Here is a 23560-nt window from a genome sequence, read left to right on the forward strand (position 1 = left end):
ACAAAGAATTCACTGTCCAAAACCATATTAGAGGTATGAGATTCTGGGCCTCTATTTCCACACGTGGACCTACAGACCTTCCTTAAGATCTCAAATAGCAGCTAAAGACGTTCTGCTCTAAAAAGGGAATTTAACTGAGAGCAGGAGACAGCTGTGTAAATCCATGCCAGGAACAATTGAGGCATTGTCCAGAAAACCTGAATGTTGACTGCTATGGAAGCAGGTTTTCATTCACAGCTTATGATTTACCCCTGGGATTCAGACATCTACAATCCTCATAAGTAGCAATTAAGTGGAGTTCAGGAATCTTTTTTAGCCCATCTCTAATTTTCTCATATATAATGAATTTGGAACCATGTATATATTTTGAGAACTCATATACATAGCAGGCAGTTTCCAATTTGTCTGCTTGTGCCTAAGACAAAGATAAGGTTGCCTCAATAATGAAAAAAACTACAATCTAAATTCAAGTATTTACAGAAATTATTCAAAACATCCAGAATATTGAGATTGCATGGGATTGTGTGTTTCCCTCCTTAAGAACATTATCATTTTGAAACCAAACTGCTGCCACATTGAACTTTTTAAAAATCCAGTTAAAAAGCGAAGTGCATTATTTTATCTTGACCCTAAGAGACAGAATAAGCATCTTGTATGTCTGCTACAGATTGGTAGGTCCCCCACCCCACTTATTCCATGGTGAAACCATCTTTCTTATCTTCTGTGCCACTACCTAATTTGAGAAGATCAAGTCAGTTGCAAATGTCACTGAAAACCAAGGCAAACTGAACATTCTGCTACTAGAGGAAGGCTGTGAGAACCAGCATCAAGACAATGTCCAGTTAGGGTGTGTAAATAGTATTGTGTGCTCCTTAGCCCACTCAGCAAATACTTTCTTTTCTGTGATAAACCTGTGGCCTCCATAGGGTGCATTTTCATGCAGGAAGTACTCATCACACTCATCCCTTCCAGGTTCATAGTAGTGATAAGGAACCTTTCTAAAGCCTTCTGACCTAGAACAAAGACAAAACATGGAAGTCCATGAAATAATTGTATCACTTAAACGAATTCACCATAACTCCATCTGTATATCTTACATAAAGGACACAGTAAAAGCTAATGGACCAAAAAAAGAAAAGGAAAAAGGAGAAAATCTCATTACTGAATAGATAGAACAAAGTATGCATTGTCAAAAAGTCAATATTGACCTGTCTTAGGCACATTCCCATGCATGTTCAGACAGGAAAAAGTCCTATAACACCTAACACAATGGCTGGGAAATGCTGTGAGTTGTAGGGCTTTTTTCGTCTAACTATGCATAGGATTACACCCTTAATAATGAAGCTTAAGTCTATGAACTGCTTACATAGTCACAGGGCATGTAAAAACCAGAACATGTAAAATTTGAATGCAGCAAACACATCGCATATAGCTATGTCCATCAAGTTTCTTGCCATGTGATATGTGATACAAAGTTCCGTAGCAATTTATAAGACTGGGGGCTTATCTAGACCTAAGGTTTATCCTGGGATCATCCCTGGGTTGTCCCTGCCTTCTCCCGGGATACCCTGTGTGTCATTTACATGAACAGGGATGACCCTGGGACGATCCCGGGATAAATCTTAGGTCTAGCTAAGGACTGGGAGAAAGACTCCAAATTTCAACATGAGTCCACAGTGGATGGCCATTGCTCCATTGGTTCTTACCACATTGGCTGTGTTTGCTTCCCCGCAGATAGAACAATTATTTCCCTGTGGTTTGAATAGTGTCTCTGCATTGTGTGTCATCCATGAATGTTAAAAAGTTTATCTTAGGCTCTGAGTAAACAGTTGCACTGCAGAAAAAGCCGGTGCCAACATGGATTTCCGTATGGTTGTGGCCTAATTAAATCTGATCCTAGGAATACTACTGAGCTGACAAACATCAAAAGTGTAATGCTGCCAAGAAAAACATTCACAACACTTGTGTGGGTACTTCAGACATTGACTACATTTTCTACTATTGTGGTTGAGAACCATAATACCCCTAAAAAATATCTAGATAGTAAGTTTTGTTCTACCTGTAGCAACAGGACAAAAGCATTGTGGGCACATTGTGGGATTTCTAACAAAAAGAATGTATACCACACACAGTTTTACAAAACTCAGCAGATTTAACTCATTGCGTTGGATCTAGGTTTAGGCACGAGTAAGTTGGTGGAAGCTGACTTGCCCACCCCTCCTCCCCACGGCAGCTTTTCCAGCTCCCAGAAAATGCTACAGAGGGTCTGGGGATTCTGCTGAATGGGTGAGCTGTGGTATTGGGGGGGGGGGAATCTTCCAAAATTGGGTGGAGGCACCTTCCATGACTGGAGGCCTTCTGCCTATGGAACTCAGATCTTGGATCCAATTCATTCTGCCTAATATCAGACATGGTGGACCAATGGTAGTCAGTGAAATGGAGTCATCTACATAGGAATTTTGACATACTTGGGGAATGCACCAGAAATATACAGAAACTATTTATCTATAAAATAAAAGGGAAAAGGAAAGGAAAGAACCTCCCACCCAACAAATAGTCTGAAAAAGGACACATGCTCTAAGATCTACAGAATGTTTCGGAGTGGGGGAAAATAATGAGGTGATAAGTGTCAGATGAGGTCACCATGAGACGAAAAAACCTCTGACCCTTCTCCATCCTATATCGGGAGGCTTCTGGATGAGGAAAATACACATTTAAAAAAATATTCCTACACACACATTATAGCAACAAAGCATTCAGGATTGGGGGGATTGACAGCCGGTTCTGAAACTGAGTCCTCTACTGTTGAACTGAATAACAGGGGAATTGTTTCAGAAGGTTGGGAAAGTAAAAAGAAGTTTTATTTTCTCCTCCTCATCAGAAACCTCCCCTATACAAATCTACTTGACCTCTGTTAGATGCCCTACAATGGAGCACTCCTGTTAATACATCCCCATATTTTTCTGTGGGTGCCTACTTGTTACTAATTGCAAACATCTCTCATTCTCTCTGCTATGTTATATCCAAAGAAAGATGTTTAAAATACATTTTTATCCTTTATTTTGGTGAACTGTAATTTCAAGTAACTATCCTTAGTTAATTCATAGAATCATAGAACAGTAGGTTTGGAAGGGGCCTATAAGGCCATCTAGATCAACCTCCTGCTCAATGCAGAAATCCAGTTTAAAGCATACCTGACAGATGGCTGTCCAACTGCATCTTGAAGGCCTCTAGTGTGGGAGAGCCCACAACCTCCCTAGGTCATTGGTTCCATTGTCATACTGCTCTAACGGTCAGGAAGTTTTTCCTGATGTCCAGCCAGAATCTGGCTTCCTGTAACTTGAGCCCATTATTTCATGTCTTGCACTCTGGGATGATCGAGAAGAGATCCTGGCCCTCCTCTGTGTGACAACTTTTTAAGTATTTGAAGAGTGCTATCATGTCTCCTCTCAGTCTTTTCTTCTCCAGGCTAAACATGCCCAGTTCTTTCAGTCTCTCCTCATAGGGCTTTGTTTCCCTCCTCTGAACCCCCTCCAGCTTGTCTGTATCCTTCTTGAAGTGTGGTGCCCAGAACAGGACACAATACTCAAGATGAGACCTAACCAGTGCCCAACAGAGGGGAATTAGTACCGCATGCAATTTGGAAGCTATACTTCTATTAACACATCCCAAAATAGCATTTGTCTTTTTTTGCGGCCACATCACCCTGTTGCTCATATTCAGGTGGACCATTGCCCTGGTTCTCCTTTAGCACACTCTTCAAAGGCCTTTAGTTACTCACAACTAACTGAGTTGGGATTTTGAAGTTGAAAGCAATACAATGCAAAAAGAAAACATCCACATTTAGCCAGTACATTCTAAGATGTGTTTTAGTGTTCATCTGATTTGTGCATGTGGTCCCTGATCTAGTAAGTGCTACATGGACTCAAGCCTGGTTCTATGGGTGCATCTCTTGAGGTGGCTCAGGGCAAATCAGTTTGCATTATTCCCAATAGTTTGCTGGATTATGGGACGGAATAGATTTGTGTTTTCTTACATAGTACTGGCTTCCAGTACAAGAACTGTAAAAAGCAAATAGAAATGTTTCCTGTTTTCCCGGTTTCATTTCGATTTGGCAGAAAGTCTTTGATTGTAAAAGTTCTTCATGACATTTGACATTAAACTTTTGTAAATGCTTTCATTTAATCAATACCACATGCCACATGGGGACTAAATACACTGACAATAAGGTGCCACATCAATACACTCTGCTGGGGGAAGCCTGCCTAATCCATTTCTTGGATTTATGGTATTAAAATGAATTGTGAAATTTTGACAAGGCATCAGAATTGCAGATGCATGAAAATAATTTCCTGTGATCTTACTTGCAGTAGGTGTCATTTATCATCCCATAGACATGTATTCTGTAGCAAGCATCCATAGCCAGAATTAAGGTAAACCAACCAGTGCTGAGATAGGATCCTGACTGAATTCTGTAAAAGAAACAAAACACAACAGAACACATTGAGAAATTGCTCACACTTTCTCAAAGACATATCATCTGTTACATGACACAAAGAACATTCAGCAACTTGACAAACTGACAAAGGGGTGTGTGTGTGTTATTTATAGTTGTCTTCTCCTTCTGGTATGCTTGGGCTCTCTGGCTTAGCCTTCAAAAGAAATGTTATACGTGAAGGCTGCAATCCTATGTACGCTTGCTTGGGAGTAAGTCTCATTCAGTATAGCTGGACTTACTTTTGAGGAAATGTGCATAATCTGGAAATGTATAATTGTGCAATGTAGCAAGTTATTTATTTACAACAGGAATGTGGAACTTTCTGCCTCTTCCAAGCTAGGCTCTGCCTCTGGCCCGCAGAGCTTCTTTAGGTTCCTCCAGCAGATGGAAATTAGTTTCCAAGCCCTGCCCCATCCCCTGAAAGAATCTATGCTGTTATTGCCAGTGTCAGGTTGGAGATAACAGCAGAGATGCAGGCAGTTAGTGGCCAGTGTTGAGAGAAGGAGCCACTCTTACCAGGCTTTTTGCACTGTGCTTGTTGCACCCATAATCGCTCTTCCCAATGCTGCTGAGGTTCTTTTGTGTGGCACACAGTTCCACTCATGAAACCAGGGACTCAGCCGTTTCTGATGCCAGCCAAATCTCTTTCTCTATACTGAAAGAGGCAAGGATTTCCATGCTTCTTACAGCAAAGGGAAAGGCAAAATGGGTGGGGGTGGGCTGTCAATGGGTGTGGCCACATTGACTGATATTGTTCAGCCCGTAGAGACCCCCGGGGGGGGGAGCAATTTAGTCTGCTCCAACCAAACATTGCTCAGCATCTTTAATTTACAAGTGAATGGCAAACGCACAGAACCAGAGTGTGGACTGATCCCTTTGATGATGTGTGACCAAATATTAAAATGACATACTCCCTCACCTCCAAACTTGGAATTTTTGGAATGCCTTTCCACAACAATTAATTTACCCCACTCCTGCTAGCCAAGTCCCTTTCATTCTATCCTGTTTACAAGCATTTGGTACCTGTGAGTACTGAATACCTGAAGGCACCAGCAGAAACACAGAGCTTCCTCCATGGGGCTGGGAAGTCAGGTCAATCAATGTTATCAATGTACCATGGGTACAGAATGATGGAATAGGGCTTCTGTCACCTGCACACCTCAGTTGTAAACCCAGATTTTCTGCATAATGCAAGGAATGGCCCAAATCCACCAAAGCGTCATATCTAATTCAAATACATTGCATTCTTAGCTTTCCTGCTCATCAATGTCTTCTTCATTTGGTTCTTCTTTATTTGTTTTCATTTTATCTGTCACTTTTTGTAAAAAAAATATGTTTACTATACTGAATATGTATTTATTATAATTATTATGGATTTTGCTTTAATATAAGGTCATTGTGGTCTCTGACCCATGGGACTGATCATACCTGCTTAGCTTCAGCAACACAACAGAATCTGGTGTTCCCAGTCCATCTAACAGTCTTTTATCTTTCTTAACATCCAAATGTCTTCTCCCCCCACCCATGCCCATTATATTTGATAAGGATGTGCACTAATTCTTTTATAGTGACTACTACACCACACTGGGCCTTTCAAGGTGGTTTACATAAAACAAACAAACTACAACACACACAATTCAATACAGTGTCATAATTTAACTCCTTCCACATTAGTCTTGATAGCCTATGTGTTATTGCCTTGTTTCCTGTTTAATTAGGGTGACCATATGAAAAGGAGGACAGGGCTCCTGTATCTTTAACAGTTTCATAGAAAAGGGAATTTCAGCAGGTGTCATTTGTATGCATATCACACCTGCTGAAATTTCTTCATCACAACAGTTAAATTTTTATTATTATTATTTAAAGCATTTTTATAGCGCCGCCTCACCATTTCTGGCATTGAGGCACTTTACAATAACATATAAAACATATAAAGCTGCAGGAACTATACTGCAGCTATACTGTGACCAGATTTAAAAGAGGGCAGGGCACCTGCAGCTTTAACTGTTGTGATGAAGAGGAAATTTCACCAGGTTCTCCATATATACAAGTGACACCTGCTGAAATTCCCTTTTCAATAGAACTGTTAAAGATACAGGAGCCCTGTCCTCCTTTTCATATGGTCACCCTAGTTTAATCCTAACTATTGGTATCTGCCTCTTTATTTCCTTCTCTTCCTCTGAAATAACTGTTATTCCTTCATTCTCTGCTCATTTGAGATTTATACAGGCTACAGTCCTACAAACAGCAAGAACTAAGTCCTATTGAACTCAGTGGGGCGTGCTTACAAGAAAACCTTGTAGAGATTAGACTGTAAATGTCCTTCACTTCAATGTGAGAACTATTAGTAAAGCTATTAGTAAAGGCTGAGTTTTTTCTTACTGCTTGGAACTGCCAACTTTGCACCATTATCTCAGTCCTTCTCTTAATTTATTCCCCAAGTTTCTTCAGTCACTCAAAACACACACACACATTTCGTCCAGCTACCAGGAATACTTACTGCTAACTACACGTACCATTCTCAACCAAATACTAGAGAGAGAATGTGAATTAGTTAACTATCAGACACGACCATATTTAGCTGCATTCTCTTTAACCAGCTTCCTGTCTTAGCAGCAGAAACATGCTACCTTGGGCTTTTAAAGCTACCAATTTAGGATAATAATAGCCATTTCACCAAAGTACTATGAGGATTTTTCTGATAATGGAGGCTTATTGGAAAGTACTATATTGACAGTAGCATCTAAAAACCTCTATGCTCAGGAGCAAAAGGGAATTTAAAAAAAGAATTAATCAATATTTCATGTCTTGTTTTAACACCATTGGACCTTAGTCTTCTCATCAATATACTCCACTGGCAAGATAAATAAAAACAGACAAGTAAGTTCTCAGATACCTTCCCTGGGAGATGGAAGGTATGACAGAATACAGATTTTGTTTAAAGCAAAACTCCACTTTCTACTTTTCCTTTCTTCTGAAGATATTCAGCTAATGAAGGAATACAAGGATGGATGGTTTGTAACACCTTAGAATTCATTTTGATACAATAAACATATTTATGACAAACTAATGAAGGTAGTACAGGAAATGTGAAAAACAAAAGGTCATAAGTTTCTAGATATCATTGGCAATATCCTCCAAAAACATATTGTAGAATTGAGAAGCAATAGCTATGCATCTGTTCTAAGCTGTAATTGCAGTAGTAGTAGTTGTACTGGTAGTAGTAGTAACAATAACAACAACAAATGTCTGCTTTGCACAAGTTGATTTCCTAAAAGGAAGAGACATCTTCCTGAAAAATTGTGTGAAATCCACTTGAAGTTCATGCCATATAACAAAATGCACTTGTATCTATTTTTCTGAGTCATTCATCACACATGATAAATTACATGCAGGATACATCCACTTTCCTGTATGGGAATTTGATCTTCTTTGAAGAAGCCCTGACACTATACAGTGAACTTGTTTTTCCAGAGATGTCCTCCCATGAAGCATAAGCCATAATGTGACTGAAAACATTGCTCAGGTTGCTATGATCATTTCCAGGTTGGTTGAGAAAAGAGAAAGATACATTAAATCTATATGAACTGTATTACCAGCTGCTTTTGCAGATGAGGAAAGGAAGTTCAGTCTACAACTGCTCAGCTCAACTCTTGGTACACAGAATTTGTGCAGCCATTCTGCTGGATAAACTAGGACGAAAACAGTTGACCGACAGGGCAAGGGCAGCAAGTATCACAGTTAAGACATCATTTTCAGGTATTCACTCGCTGAAACCAGACGTGATAGTCTGATCTATTTATAGGAGGTTGTTGTGGATTTCCTTATTCTACTGGCCAACACGGACATGACACAGGTAACATTCTCAAGCCGAAAAGGGCCTTTAATTGCAAGTCAGATTAACACACACTGCAGTGGAGTCCTCATCTCAAAAGAGAAAAGAGAGACTGCCTCTCCGCCTCAAGGGTCACTGTATTTATAGTATTATGCAAATAGCTTCTATCCCCCAATGACCCCCCCTTTATTTCTGTCTTCAAAGGTATATTCTAGTGGTTTAGGTTTCTAGAGAGAATAACCCTTATCTCTCTCATCAGCCAAAAATTCATTGTGTCCTTCGTTGCCATGATTACACACATTCTTCTACCTTTTAGGAAGGGGCCCCCAACATTCCAGAGATTCTAACTACAAATCCCATTTTAGGAATTCTACTACAATTGTTGGTAACAGACATTTTAACATACAACAGTAGATTAAAATCCATTTAACATATTAAAATCCATTACAAGGTGAACAAGCTCTCTGCTCATTTCCAAGTTGTTCCATGCAACCATGAGATCTAGAAATTTAAAAGTAAGATCTGAGAACCTGTGAATGCCAAATTTTGTATTATAGATTAATCTCCTTGCTAGTTTACCAAATCCACTGATGTATGGAATTCCTACTGAATTGTCCCTATATTACACCATAAAACAAGGAGAGAAGGGAGCATAGCCCAGTGGTAGAACACACATTGGCCTGGTTCAGACAACACGCTAAACCATGCTTCTTAACCACAAAATGGTTAAGGGAATGCATTAAGATTAATGCACCTGTCCAGTTCTAATTGACATAGGGCCGGGGTGTGGGGGTGATTAGGTGTAATATTGTAAATTTTAAAAAGATGAGATTGAAAAAGTTCTTTATTTCTGCTGGATTCTGCTTGATGGCTAAATAGGAGAATGGTGGCCCTGGAGTAGCCTAGGGAACCTGAGGTCAGTACCATTTTGGACACTGAAAAAGGTCTTTCAGAATTTGAAAGTTTTGAGCCTTGCTTGGTTTAGCCAAACAATCCTTTATTTGCTAATTCCATCCCTCCTGTTCATTACAGTAAAAACTATTTTTCTATCTAAATGGATATTTGTTTGTATTTACATGTTATGGAAAAATCTGAATATGTTCATATTCTCAATAGTGCATAATTGTTCCAGGCTTTCGGAGTTGACTCTTTTTAAGACTCTGATTCCAGGATTGTACATTTCCCTTATATAATTAAACATAGGCTGTGGTGGCAATTAAGAAGTAACGATTGTCAGGAAGTTGTGAGACTGTATTGCAGGAGTTCCCAATGTGGTGCTGTGAGCACCCAGAAAAAATAGCAATTATATATGGGTTTCAACAAAGGTGCACCAAATATTCAAGTAAATATCCATTTGAAAGTGGCGTCAGATGCCAACTGCTCAAATATTGAAGGTGTTGTGAGGTCCTCAATCCATTGCATTATAGAAGGTGAGTGTTCATCCTTCCAATGTTGTAATATTAGTTCTTTAGCTCTCAAAAGGTTGCAGCAAATCCATTTATGCTGACCATTTGTTAGATTCCATGAAGCAGGTAAATAATTTAAAAGGGTGTGTACTTTAGTGAATATTAAGGACTGTTTAGTGAATATTAAGGACAGTACAAAATTTATCTGCATAATAACTTCCTCCCCCAAAGATGCAACTACTGGGCATTGCCAAAACATACGTTTAAAAGAAGCATTGCACCACCAGCAATTAGCCAAACGAGACAATCCCTTATTAAAGAGATGTTGCAGTGTCCGACAGACACGAAACAAACGTTTTTGCTGAAAAAGAGGCAGCCTAAGATCTATAGATGTGACAGGTCGAAGCCAAAGCAGTGATCCACTGATTAGGCATTCTGTGGTGGTTTCAACAGCATGGTCTCATATTCCTAAATGTGCCCGTGGGTCCAGAAAGGTTGGGGAACTCTGCTTTATTGTTTTTCCTGTGGAAAAAAAAGTGAAGTAAAATAGAGGTAAGATATGAGAGAAACCATGACAGGAAAAGCAAACTGCAACAATGAAGAAAATATGGATTTGTAAAGATTAACTTGCCAAAAATCCATAGGCAAAGCTGTCAAAATATATGCTAGCATTTTACCAGTAACAATAGCTTAGCATTTGAGAGCAGAGATAGTCTGTTCTGAAATAAATGAAACTCTATATTTATTGGAGAGAGTATCTCAACACAACAAAAGAAAATGGTGTATAGGTTTTCAAAAGCATACTTTTTTTCTATTCTCTTGAGATTTAGAACTCCACAAAGAGATGAATGGGTGAATTTAGCTGAGTCTAAAGCCTTTCCTTCAGCAAAATGCATAAGGCACCTCCCTCAAAGCAAAATAATCAGCAACATCTCTTCAGAAAAGCAGTTTCTGCCAACAACCTACAGAGACAGCTCTGGCTTCAGAGTAACATGTTAAAATGTGAACAGCAGACAACAAATGGTCAAAAAGTTGCAATCTTGTGACTTGATAGTGAGGTCTGTTTGAAATGTTCAGTTACTAATACAGTAGTCCTCTTATGGGATTGTTCCGCCTCAGTTTTTAATACAAAGGGTTGTAGGTTGCTTGTTTGAAAGGATTGCCATGTGAAAATTGTGCCCCAGGAATCAAACTAATCATTTTAGGCCTTCTGTCTGGGATAACATGGGTATGCTCCCATTTTACCAATTCCATATGACTGTCGTATGTACTATTGTCAAATTTTGGGAGATGTTTATTCAAAATTGTACGCTTCTTATTTGAGACCTGCTTTTAGAATGGTACGTGTCCATAAAAAAGTGTATAAGAAATAAATTGATTACTTGGTTATATCTAGTGCTTCTTTATCTGCTGTTCTGCTCTGTCGGTGCTCTATAAAATCTCATATTGCATTAGCTTTGTGATACAGGCAAAAATCTTATCTTTTTCAAAGCCCCTTTTAAAAAGTTGAATAAATTATTATTGAATAAAGAATGATCTAGTAATGTGCTTAATTGTCCCATGGAAATGAATGGGCATGGGCTGGAATGTATGCAAAATATTGAATGGTTGCAGGTTTTTTGTTGTTTATTCGTTCAGTCACTTCCGACTCTTCGTGACTTCATGGACCAGCCCACGCCAGAGCTTTCTGTCGGCCACTGCCACCCCTAGCTCCCCCAAGGTCAGGTAACAGTAGCAATTTTGGGAGCTTTCAGGAGGTGCCCTTCTTTTGAGGCTGCTGTCTTCAGAGGTGCATTTAGTGGCAATGAGAAACAGGGCTTTCTTGGTGGCCACTCCCTGGCTGTGGAACTCCCTGCTTGAGGGAGGTTAGGCTAAATCCCTCTATGCTATCCTTCTGCCACCAGCCAAAGGATATGGACATTTTATTTAAGCAGGCCTATGGCATGTAAGTGGGTCTGTTGTGTTGGATTCTGTTTTTAGTCCATCATTGTGTTTTTGTGAGGTTTAATACATTTGGTTTGTTATTGCTTGAAACAAGTTTTATTTATGATTATAAGCCACCTTGAGTGCCATTTTTCTTGGTGGAATAGCATGTTACAAATCAAATCAAATCAATCCATAAATGCTTCTCAGGAAAATATCTTCACATGTACCTTCCCCCCATTTTGTTGTTTATGGCTGTTTCCAGCATTGTGTTAACTCTCTCTGCTGTTTAGAACCATAAAGAACATTATAAGACATCAAAGTGCTACAAAGCCAACCAGATTTGGCTTTGACATCACTGCGGGTAAAAGAAAATGCATTGGTCTCATTGGAGGGGGGAATGGGATCATGTTGTTGCTGGGCTACAATGAAACGACTGCAGTGGAATGCAGCAAAACAGGGAGCGTCAGTCTGGTTGGAATGGAGTAGGGATGCATTCTGACCCAGTCCATGCACAAACAGTTGCACACCCTTTCATGGCCCCATGTACAAATTGGCCAAAAGAAGTGGTTCTTTTTCAGGAGGGGGAAAGATTTTCACGAGTAAGGTGTGGAATTGATGGAGGTGTCTAACATTATGCGTTGTGTTAAAAAAAAGAGGATATGGACATTTTCTCTCTCCTCTTATAATACTAGAACCTGGGGTCATTCCAGGAAGCTGATTGGTGGCAGATTAAGGACAGACAAAAGGAAGTGCTTCCTCATACAGCACATAGTTAAACTATGGAATTCACTATCACAGCTGTAGTAATGGCCACCAACATGGATAGCTTTGAAAGGGGATTAGACAAATGCATGAAGGTCAAATGGCTACTCATGATGGCTATATATGATCTCCAGTATCAGAGGTGGTATGTCTCTCAACACCAGGAGCGGATCTACACAGATATATGAAATGTCATTTTTTGAGTCATTAAACGTATTATTTTATTATGATTTTATATGTCCCCAGGCACATGTATTTATTAATACGTTTCTTACTGATGTGTTGTCCGTAAATATCTGCTGATCTGGGCCACACAATGTACTTTTTATCATTGTTTTCTCAAGTCCCCGTCTGCTTATTGTTCCTCCCACTTCCTCTTTTCTTCCATTGTCCCTCCTCCGAGAGAAAGGGGGTGGTGAAGGGTGGTGGTGGAAAGATTTCCCCTCTTTCCATACCTGGGAGCTTTTCCTAAGCTGGAGCCAGGGAGGGAGCCTCCAGGCAGGGTTAGGGGATTTACTTTACTCAAAAGTAAATCCCATTGATTTCAACTCCTAACGTGACCTGCTGCCGTGCTTGGAGAGGAGAGAAACGGAGAGAAGGGGGGCTGGAAAGATTTCCCCTCTTTCTGCTCCCTTTTCCTAAGCATAGACCAAGGGGCAGCATGTCATGTTAGAAGTTGAAATCAATGGGATTTACTTTTGAGTAAAGTAAATCCACTAACTCTGCCTGGAGTCTCCCTCCCTGCTTGCTTGCAACTTCAAGTTCATGAACTACAGATGTGATGGTTCCCTTACTCAAAAGTAAATCCCATTGATTTCAACTGCTAACATCACATGCTGGCTTACCTTTGAGGAAAGCTCGTTGAACAGAGGGAGTCTCACTTCTGAGTAAACACATATAGAACAATGCCCATACATAGAAGGGGGGAGGGAGGTTGTGGCTGCAAAGAGGAACACGAGGAAAAACTGAAAAAACGGCTGCAACTTCGGCCGCGGAAAGAAAAGGAACACACCTCTAAGAAGCTGATTGGCTTTAAAAAATAGAAAAAGAAAGAACGCTTAGGAACGATACAGTCGGGCACATAACAGATCATACTACGACTTATAAGAATAACATCACAAAATAATACGGTAGGAAGGGTAAGCAATAAAACGATAAAAGCCAAGCATAATGTGTCGGAATAAGATGGAAAACGCCACTAAAAACGATTATAAGTGGTTTATCTACTTATGTGTAGATCCGCTCCAGTTGCTGGAGAACATGAGTAGGATGGTGCTAATGCACTCAAGTCAGCTGGACTACGTAAGCTTTTGGTCTGATCCAGGATGGCTGTTCTTATGAACCCCCACCCCCCAACCTCCGCTGCCACTTTCGGTTCAATTTTATAAAAGAAAAAATAAATCCTTTTTGTAACTTGGGTTATATATAGACTAAAGAATGTTAACACTGTAACTGCAGATCCTGGAAGGAACACATCACATGTTATGTAATTACTGGAACTGAGAAAGTCCATATGAGATAAAACTGATTCACCTAAATTCAGTTTCTAAGAGTCACAAGTAATAATTCCTTGGCCTTGTCAAAGCAGAATTCAGGATTCAATGCTTTTTCTTCCATTTCCCATTGTGCCTCTCTCAGTACTATTAAGCAGGCACATTGCAGATATTCTGAAAATACATCATTGACATATCTCTGAGAAACCAAATAGCTTCTCTATGAACTTTCAAAAAATACCTGGGGAAAAGCTAGAGCAACTAAACAGATACTATAAACTCCAGAATATATTTAAATAACTCAATATTCCATTGCATTTTTGCATATTCATCTGTACTGTCAGTTTTCTGTGTTCTGCTTATGTGCTGAATATGATATCCTCCCTCCCAAGCCGTTCCCCTGGTTCTCAAAGCAACCACAAATCCTGGCTGAGGAACTGGCTCCTGCTTTGTATGGTTGTGTCCTTTCCTCATTTCTGATTCCTTGACCTGGCTTTGATGCATTCCTGCTCATTCATGAACTCAAGTGACAAGAGGACAGAGTTATTTCATCCATGTGCAGTGGGGCTGCTTAAAAGGACTGCACTGCGCCCAGAGAGAAGTAAACAAGCTTGTTTACCAAGAACAGCTACAGAGGCCTGGCTTTAAAAGCACAACACAAAGAAAGGAAGGCTTAAATATATCTTAGAAGGCTGCCATGCCTTTAATGCAAGTCCATATTACTGTGAACTTATTACAGCGTAAAATATAGGTTGCCATTGAAGCGTCCATTTTATCCTCAGAAACTTCTTGCCACTGATGGCATTCTTTCAGCATTTTCAAATATAAATACTGAACCAACAACAATCACATTCTAAGAACAAAGGAACTTCAAGTTTTAGCTTACAAAAACTGCATATCCAAAGTCTGTGTTTCTTATTTCTACAGTGTGGGAGACTTTGATGCTACACAGCTTTCACAGAAGCAATCTCCTTCTCTCTCGCTGGCAGACTACAAGATGAGAAACTATGAGAAGACTGTATCCTATGAACAGCCAGGTTTTTGAGTTGGCACACAGCATTCCCATGCATATTTGCTATGAAGTAAATTCCTCTTTGTTCAGAGGGCTAATTCTGAGTTCTGTGTGAGTGGGACTGCAGCTTTGTGATGCAATGTTAACCCTATTTACTTAGAGAGTAAGTCCATTTGAACTTTCTGGGGGTTACTTCTGAGTAAATCTGCAGAGGATTCTACTGTTAGTGAATGAAGTACAAAGGTCTCAGTGCACTCCAGCTGCACAATAATTACTACAAAAATGGCTTCTTATAGCAAACAACCATAGGTAACAAATTATCACATGAATGAAAGTATTCCCAAGGGCGTCCACCTCTTGTAACAGAAGTTGACAATGAAATGTCCAGAAACTCCGCCAGTAGGATCACACTGGATCAGTTTCAGTTGATGAGTACCGAGGACACTGACAAGCTGCTTGGACCGAGTGAGGAGGACAACTTGCCCTCTCAAACTGATCGCCCAGGGAGGAGATGCAGTTAGATTACAACTACAGTATATTATTAATGCATCTCTCAGGGAGGGGAGTTTTCCACCATGTTTAAAAGAAGCAGTGGTATGGCCACTTCTAAAAAAGCTCTCCCTAGATCCCCTGGACTTTAATAATTATAGACCGATAATAATTACAGACCATTTGGGGGCAAGGTTTTTGGACCTCTCAGCAGCTTTCGATACCATCGACCATGGTATCCTTCTGGAACGCCTGAGGGATTTGGGAATCGGAGGCACAGTGCTCCAGTGGTTCTGATCCTACCTCTCGGGTAGGTTCCAGATGGTGATGCTTGGGGATAGTTGCTCCTCAAAAAAACACACACAAAACAAAACTGTTGTATGGCGTACCACAACGAACCATCCTATCCCCAATGCTATTTACTGTAAATTCTTCAAGAAACCACTGGGAGAGATTATCTAGAGGCTTCAGGCAGGGTGCTATCAATATGCCGATAACACCTAAATATATTTCTCTATGCCTTCAAGAACAGCGTCAGCTAAAGATAGTGTGTCTCCTCTGAATGAATGCTTGGGTGTGGTAATGGGCTGGATGAGGAAAAACAAACTGAAGCTGAAACCAGACATGAAGGAGGTGCTTACTGACAAGGGTCCTAACCTGGGTTTGGAGGTGTGTCAACCAGTTCTGGATGGGGTTACACTCCCCCTGAAAGACTGCATTTGCAGCTTGGTGATGCTCCTTGATCTGTCGCACCAAATGACAGCCCAGATAGATGTGACAGCCAGGAATGCCTACTATCAGCTTCAGCTGTTATGCCAGCTGTGCCCTTTCCGAGAGCTGGAAGACATAAAGTTGGCAGAACACATGCTGGTAACCTCGAGGCTCGACTTCTGCAGTGTGCTACACATGAGGCTACCATGCAGTTCAGAAACTACAATTAGTTCAAAATATGGCAGCCAGGTTGGTCACTGGTACATTTAGGGGTGACCATATTACACCAACTTTAAAATCATTCCATTCGGTGCCAATTAGTTTCTGGGTGAAGTACAAAGTGTTGGTCATTACCTTTAAAGACCTACATGGTTTGGGTCCAGGTTACCTGTGGGATCACCTTCTCCCATACAGTACACTCAGGTCCTCTGGGGATAACTTACTTCAGTCAGCCAAAACTAGGCTGACAACTGTTACCCTGAGGACCTTTTCCTCCATCGCCCCCAGTCTGTGGAATGGCCTGTCAGAGGAGAGTCATCAATTTAACACTCTCTCTGAGTTTAAGACATCTCTAAAGACTAGTACCTTCTGGCAGGCCTACCCAGATGAATTTTAAACCTAAGAATTTTAAGATAATCCTGATTGTTATTTAAATATTCTATTGGTTTTATATGTTCTTTTAATTAATTTTATATATTTGATTTAAATTGCATTGTTGTATTAATGTTGTTCCCCACCTCAATCCAAAGGGAGAGGCGGGTAAGAAATAATAATAATAATAATAATAATAATAATAATAATAATAATAATAATAATTTGTATTGGTGAGTTCGGAGCTAGGGAACAGAATAGGAATTTCCTGGCAAGGGGTGGGGAAGATGTGTGTGTGTGTGTGTGTGTGTGTGTGTGTGAGAGAGAGAGAGAGAGAGAGAGAGATGCATGGGAGAGAGCATAGGGAAATGCCATAGAGGATCCAGGGAATGGGGAAAAACGTGATAATTCAGGTGAGTGTGTCAAGGAATATGGTCTGGGGGGGTATGCCAAATCTTTTACCCCCATGGTAATTTGTGTTGCAGCTCAGAACACTTTTTCAAAATGTCAGATGTGCCATGGACCTGAAAATGTTGCCTACCCCATGAGTTAAAGTATATGGAATAGTATTGGTGTAAGAAAATGCCCTCCATGTATTCAAGTTTTGGCTATGATTCCCATGGAGGATAAAGAAGGATAAAGTTAGCTTAAATCACAGTTATGCTAGGGACTACAGAGAAAATTTGGTTACATTCTGGTGTAGTTTGTATTTTAATCTAATGTTGGTTTTGTTTTTTGTGGAGTCAAAAGTGTCATGGGACAGGGTTTGGACTGATCCACACATGTGTATTCATCATTGGATCATGACAGCATCAGTGGTAACTTGCTTGCATAAATGAGCCATAACAGATATAATATCATAGGACTTCCACACCAGCTCAGGCTATGCTTTTTCACTGACTCGGTTCATACACTGATGAGCTGAGGGTCATCAAGTGCTGAGTACTGAAGTATTTATGTGAACAACTGCTTCATAGTGTTCTACTGTGCAAATACAGAAACTGAGGGAAATGGGGATGTAGGGACCATGGATAGATCCATTTGCATGTTGTCCTCAGTCTCCACCCAACAATCTGGATAACACTGCAGGTGCAACTCCAGTGACAGAACAAGCTGGAGAATTTTATGACTTGGCAATAATCATTCCCATCCCAAAAAAATGGGAATAAGAAAAACCAAGGCCAGATCTACACTAAACAGGATATAACACTTTGAAAACGATTTGAAAACAGTATATTGAATGTGTCCTGTGCCCAAACAGTTGTCAAACCCATTATAAACCATTATAAAGCAGTAGAGTAGATCCTGCCCAAATCATGTGAACAAGTCCCTAAGCAAAAACTAAACAAACAAAATGACATTGCCTCAATACTGGTGCATTGGATTATCTTGTACACATGTAGCATTGTGTTCTTTTTAAAAAATACTATAAGGAAAAACCATGTATATTTTTCAGATAATTTCTGATATATATCTCAGTTCAAAATTGTACTATGGGGAGAAAGGATCAGGTACACAAGTACATGCAACCCTTTCTCCAAAAATACATTCTAGTCAATACTTTCTTTTTTGTGCATTGTTGAAATGTAAACGAAACAGAGCTCAGGTTAATCCAGAATCCCCTGAGAGCATTAATTAGGCAGCTTTCCTCACCTCTTTCACTCTTCTTTTCCCCTTCAAAATTAGTACTCTCACTACACAGCTGCTAGCAGCATATTTCACTGAAATATATGATAGGCGAACATAGGAGAAATGTCAAGGCTAGCCACTGAAAAGGGTTCATATTCTCATGAGTGGAAACCAGGGATTGTATCCATTCATTCACCCCCATGAAGTACTTTAATTAAGTAAGTGAACAAAGAACAGGAAAGAGAAAGATTTCTAAGGGTTTGTTTGCTATGGAGCAACCTTCCCCAATCTCTTGCCCTTCAGATGTATTGGACTGCAATTCCCAACTTCCCTAGCCAGCATGCCCATATTATTCCACATAATATTATTGTGAATTCCCCTTTTAGTGAAGTATTCCACATTCTTATGCCACAATACTACAATTCCCATATTACAGATGATGGAGAGGTGGCTAAGTCTGAGAGAATATTGGGTTGTTTAATGCTACCTAGTGAGTTTGCGGCAGAGATCTTTAAAAAATTGAAATGGGGAACTTTCCTGGGTCATTGTTTAGAGTAGAGCAGAAAGGAGTACCTGCACAGTGATGCTGTCAGGTTTGAAGAGGCATTGGGCAAGATGCTCTCTGGACCTCACCCCTGGCTGTTTCCCCCCCTGCACCATCCTCATTGATAAAATGCCCCCCCCCATTAAAAACAAAACAAAAAATGGACCCATTCATTTCCAAAATGAGCTCAAATCTCTCTCTTTCTATTTTCAAATCTTTTTTTTTTTTTACAAAGGTCGTTCAGTGCACTGATTCCACCACAGAGCTAACATGGCTGAGAAACCCTGTGAAAAGTTTTGAAAAAAAATAAAAAGGGACCCATTCAATCCCTCCCCACAATGCCACCCACCCTCCATGCTGACCAGGTGGCAGCATCAGGCAGCAGGGTGATATCTTTCCTTATTTTTCTTTTGAAAAGCTTTTTCCTGGGCAGGCAAAGTGGCTGCTGTGGAGTAACGTTCCAGCCAGTTGTGCCCACTCTCTTCATTTTCAAGAGGTTGGGCCCATAAGCAAAGATGGTGGGGTGAACTGTCTGGAGCTTCACTCCCATGGTGTGCACCTGCTCTATATAGTGTTTTCTAAAGAGGAAAGCAAAGACATTTTGGCAACTGCTCCTTATAGGATACTGCTGTTTGGGGGCCCTCCAGGCTGCAGAGCCCCAGAGTTGTGCACCGAGGTCTGGACCTAGTGGAGTCACTGGCTCTGCATCTCCTTTGCCTTGGTAATGACTAAGGTAACAAATGCCACGTGATGTTGTTACCTCAGGAGTTTCTTTCATTTGCACTGCTTCTTTGAGTGCTACCTGTGAGGATAGAGAACTTCTCAGTGTGATCACGTAGTGTCACGTTTTGTTAGTAGACAAAGCTAAGGGAAAGGGGAGGAGGAAAGGCAACACTGATGCTTTCTGTTACAGCCACACATTCTCCCATCTCATCTAGTTTCCTCCATAGCTTCTTAGACACTACAGTCCTTTTTCAGGCTGTCTCTCCACATATTGACTGAACATGAACGGGGGGTGGGGGAAAGCAGGTTCACCAGATTAAACAAGGGACGGGGTGCATAAGGGGGAAAAGGCTGTCTGATGTTGAAGTGATGGAATCTGGGTCTAGTCAGAGTTTTAAGATAAGGTGGAATGCAGGAGGCTTTTTAATAAAGAAGTTATGCACTGCTATTGCCCCCCCCCACATTGAATAATGTGAATCTGCACAGAAAAGCTATATTCTGCTGCAGACTATGGAAGGGGGCTTGTCAAAATGTTTATCTTGGACAGACCTAGATCAAACTATTCTGTTTTGTTTTGCTTTAATTGTCACATCATATAAGGAGTGGAAGGAGAAAGGACTTATTTGAGCATGACACCCTTTCTCCTGTCTAAATGTGTAAGTCAGAATGAGGCTGTGCATTTCCAAATCCAAAGTTAAACCACTACAGCTTTTGTTGAGCACTCACATCAAAAAGCTTGCTTTGACTTCAGAGCCCTTACTTATCTACAGAGAGAAACAGATGAAAGGAAACTTATTGTGTCATATAGGGTTGAGGAAAAGAAACAGGCAATGCTTGTAGGACAGGAAAGTCACTGGCTATTGGCCAAACTTTAAAGGCATGTTGGGAATGGGGGAGATGGAACGGGTAATAGGAGCATCAATCATGCATTCTGTAGTTACTCTGAAATCATGTACATATGCAGTAATTGAAAACCATGTGTATGAATAGACTTCCACATTTGGACCTGGTTACAAGAAGCTCATCAGCTCTGATGATTTTTTTCTTAAATGCAGACACCCATCTGAAATCCATTAGTTTATGCACAATTAGCTGGATTGTGGTATAATGTCTAGTACTGGCCACTAATGGAGACAATATGCTAGACTAGGTGAACCATTGTGTGGTTACACTTGACTGCTAGCACAATCCTATACATGTCTACTCAGAATTAAGTCCCATTGAACCCAATTGGGTTTACTCCTAGGTAAATGGATACAAGATTGCACCCTGATTCACACTTTAATACATTGATATTATTACTCCTTTTCATTTAATTCCTCATTGAGGAGTTAAAAGGATGTTTACTCCTTTTTTTTTTTAATGAAAGCAATGCTACCTTGAAAGGACAGTTATGTTGTTATGTTGCTTAGACTAGGGTTAGGAATCAATTCCTTATACAGCTAGACCTCCTTAGCAATTGTGTTATAAGCTTGAAAATATGAAAGTATTAGAATCCAGTTCACAGAATACTGTTTCTTCTATACATTCCTTTATGTGCGTAATTTTAAAGTTTTTTAAAAAGTGAATTATCAAATATTTTTTAAGAACAGTGAGGTGAAATCAGGATAGATGACTGGTGCAATGGATGCAGAAATAGAACTTGCATGAATCCTAATTCAGAAATTGAGAGCTTTAATGCAAATCATCAGTCACTCCTTTCTGAGGAGCCACTGACTCAATTAGCATAGATGCGGTCATGCATCTTTTCTGCTTCTATAACTTTCTGCAGATGAATTTCGTTTTTCCTCTTTTTTTAGGGGGGAAAAAGAATTAGGAGATGAAGCAAAGATTCCTAAGTGTTTGTAACTGCGTTTCTGAGTAAATGGCATTTCTTAATAGGGGACATTCATTTATCATCCTGACAGAAATCATAAAGTTAGCTGTAATCACTGTTTCTTATTGCCAAATTTAAACATACAGAGAGAGGGAGAGAGAAAATTATAAAGCCCTCCTGAGACTGTACCACCTGAGATTGCAGAATTGCATATTTTAGTACTGCTCAGTGTCAATGACTGGAAACACAAACCATCCTGTAGGGGAAATGTTCACCTACGTAACCCAGCCTCAAATCATGTCATAGGGCGTTACTAGACGAGGCTCTAGCGCGCGTTACCTTCCGCAGTCACGTCAAGGCTTCCAGATGACGTTCACGAGGATCCGCCGTTATCCTGCGGTGAAGCCTCTTTCTCCCGACTTTAAAAAAGTGAGTTTTAGGGCGCCTTTTCCTGCCGTCCCGCGGTAATTTGGAGTACGTGTGGGAGGATGTGAGGTCACTGCGGTCCGCACTGGGCAGGAAAAGGCGTGCTAAGGGGGAGTGGTCAGCGGCTTCGGTCAAGCCGCCTCCGCCATTTGCGCGCAGTCCGCCAGCTGGGGCAGCGCGGCGGAGCGTCTTTTTTTTTTTACTCACCCACTGACAGTTTGCGCAGGAACGGAGGAACGGAAAAGTGGCTAGTGTGCTGCTGGGGTGTGTGGGGGATGGGTGGGGGATGTGCGCCTGTTCTAGTGGTTTTTTTTTTATTTCCCCAGTGACAGTTTGCGCAGGACCGGAGGACCGGAAAAGTGGCTGGTGACTCCTTGCGGTGGGCAGCTACCGTGGCCGCATAATGGCGGTGCTGTACGCTGCCTGTTAGTGTGGGTACCAGGCTGGCAGAGGGCAGAGCTGTTTGTGGGCTGCTGCCATGGCTACGGCCAGATGTGGGTTGGCTCCTTGGGATGGGGCACAGGGCACAGAGGCGATCATCGCCGCCGACACCTCAGAGGCATGATGGGAGATGTAGGCACAGAGTGGCCATGCAGACGATTGACCTCGGGTCATATGACACCCGCCACGACCCCCATCAGGAAGTGAGCGCATCAATGTTGACCCTCAACAGCACCAGCAGCACTTCAGCTGGCACTGGCACTGCCGCCGCTGCCGCCGCCAGGGCCAGCGGCGGCATCGCTGACGGCTGCGCAAGTTTGCGGTCTTTCGGACGTGCGCAAACCGTGCAGCGAGCGAAAAAAAAAGCCGCGGCAATCAGGCCGGTGTGGCTGCGCAACCGTGCTCGCGGCGGCAGCAGCACAACCGGCGCAAACTTCCGCCACAAATCGAAGGCAGGTGTGGATCATGAGGCGTCACGGCTGAACGGGAAAAGCCGCTTTCACCGCTCCTCAACGACGGAACACCCGGTAGGTCTAGCAACGCCCATAGCCACACATTCGTTCCTTTTCTCTCCTCACAGGACCAAAATAGTTGTAAGAATGCATTTAATATCTCTCCCTCCTCCCATCTTTAACAATAGCAGCTGTGGAGGGGGCAGGAGGGGGGCAGGAGGGAAGCAGGCTTAAGAGGGCCATAGTGTGTAGCCAGGTTTTAAAATCCCTTTTAGCTGTACCATGGTCCAACCTGTTGTAAGATGCACAAGGGTGGGTGAAGGGAAAAGATTTTTTTTTTTTTAAAAAAAAAACACCTTTCTGTTATTATTAAAGGGGAAGGACCCCAGATATGTTTAATGCATTCGTGTATTTAGCACCATGTGTCTTGGCTCCTAGTCCTGCAGATGTGAGGTAGACAAAGCTACTTTAGACAAAGGCCATGGCTAGACCAGGCCTATGTCCCGGGATTGTCCCAGGATTATATCTGTGCATCCAAATGACACACTGGGGGTCCCGGGAGCAGGCAGGAACAATCCCTCCATTTGCCTGGAATAATCCTTAGGTCTAGCTAAGGCCAAAGGCTTCTTTCCCCCCCAGACAAGCAGCCAGAGCAAGGCATGTCTTGTGAGTTAACCAGATACCCTCTTTACCAGTGCAGTGGCTAAAATTATTCGTGGGTGCATCATGTTTTACTTTTCGTTATCCCTTTTGACTTTTACAAAGATGTGCTGGAGAAAAATATTAAAAAGTAGGGGTGGGGGAGG

The 23560-nt window shown here is 41.3% G+C and overlaps 1 protein-coding gene across 1 annotated transcript in view; it reads right to left on the bottom strand.

Moving 5' to 3' along the window:
• Nucleotides 1–691: 691 nt before the first annotated feature.
• ST6GALNAC3 (ST6 N-acetylgalactosaminide alpha-2,6-sialyltransferase 3) overlaps nucleotides 692–23560 on the bottom strand; it is a 349691-nt gene continuing 326822 nt past the window's right edge. Inside the window, exons 4-5 of the mRNA XM_063117985.1 lie at nucleotides 4365–4472; nucleotides 692–1013 (exon numbers count right to left, since the gene is read on the bottom strand). Of these exons, the coding sequence (XP_062974055.1) occupies nucleotides 827–1013; nucleotides 4365–4472 (295 nt within the window). The 3' untranslated portion in view covers nucleotides 692–826. The remainder of the gene's footprint in view (nucleotides 1014–4364; nucleotides 4473–23560) is intronic.

Source organism: Elgaria multicarinata, chromosome 1 (assembly GCF_023053635.1).
Source record: "Elgaria multicarinata webbii isolate HBS135686 ecotype San Diego chromosome 1, rElgMul1.1.pri, whole genome shotgun sequence".
In the NCBI taxonomy this organism is placed as follows: Eukaryota; Metazoa; Chordata; class Lepidosauria; order Squamata; family Anguidae; genus Elgaria; species Elgaria multicarinata.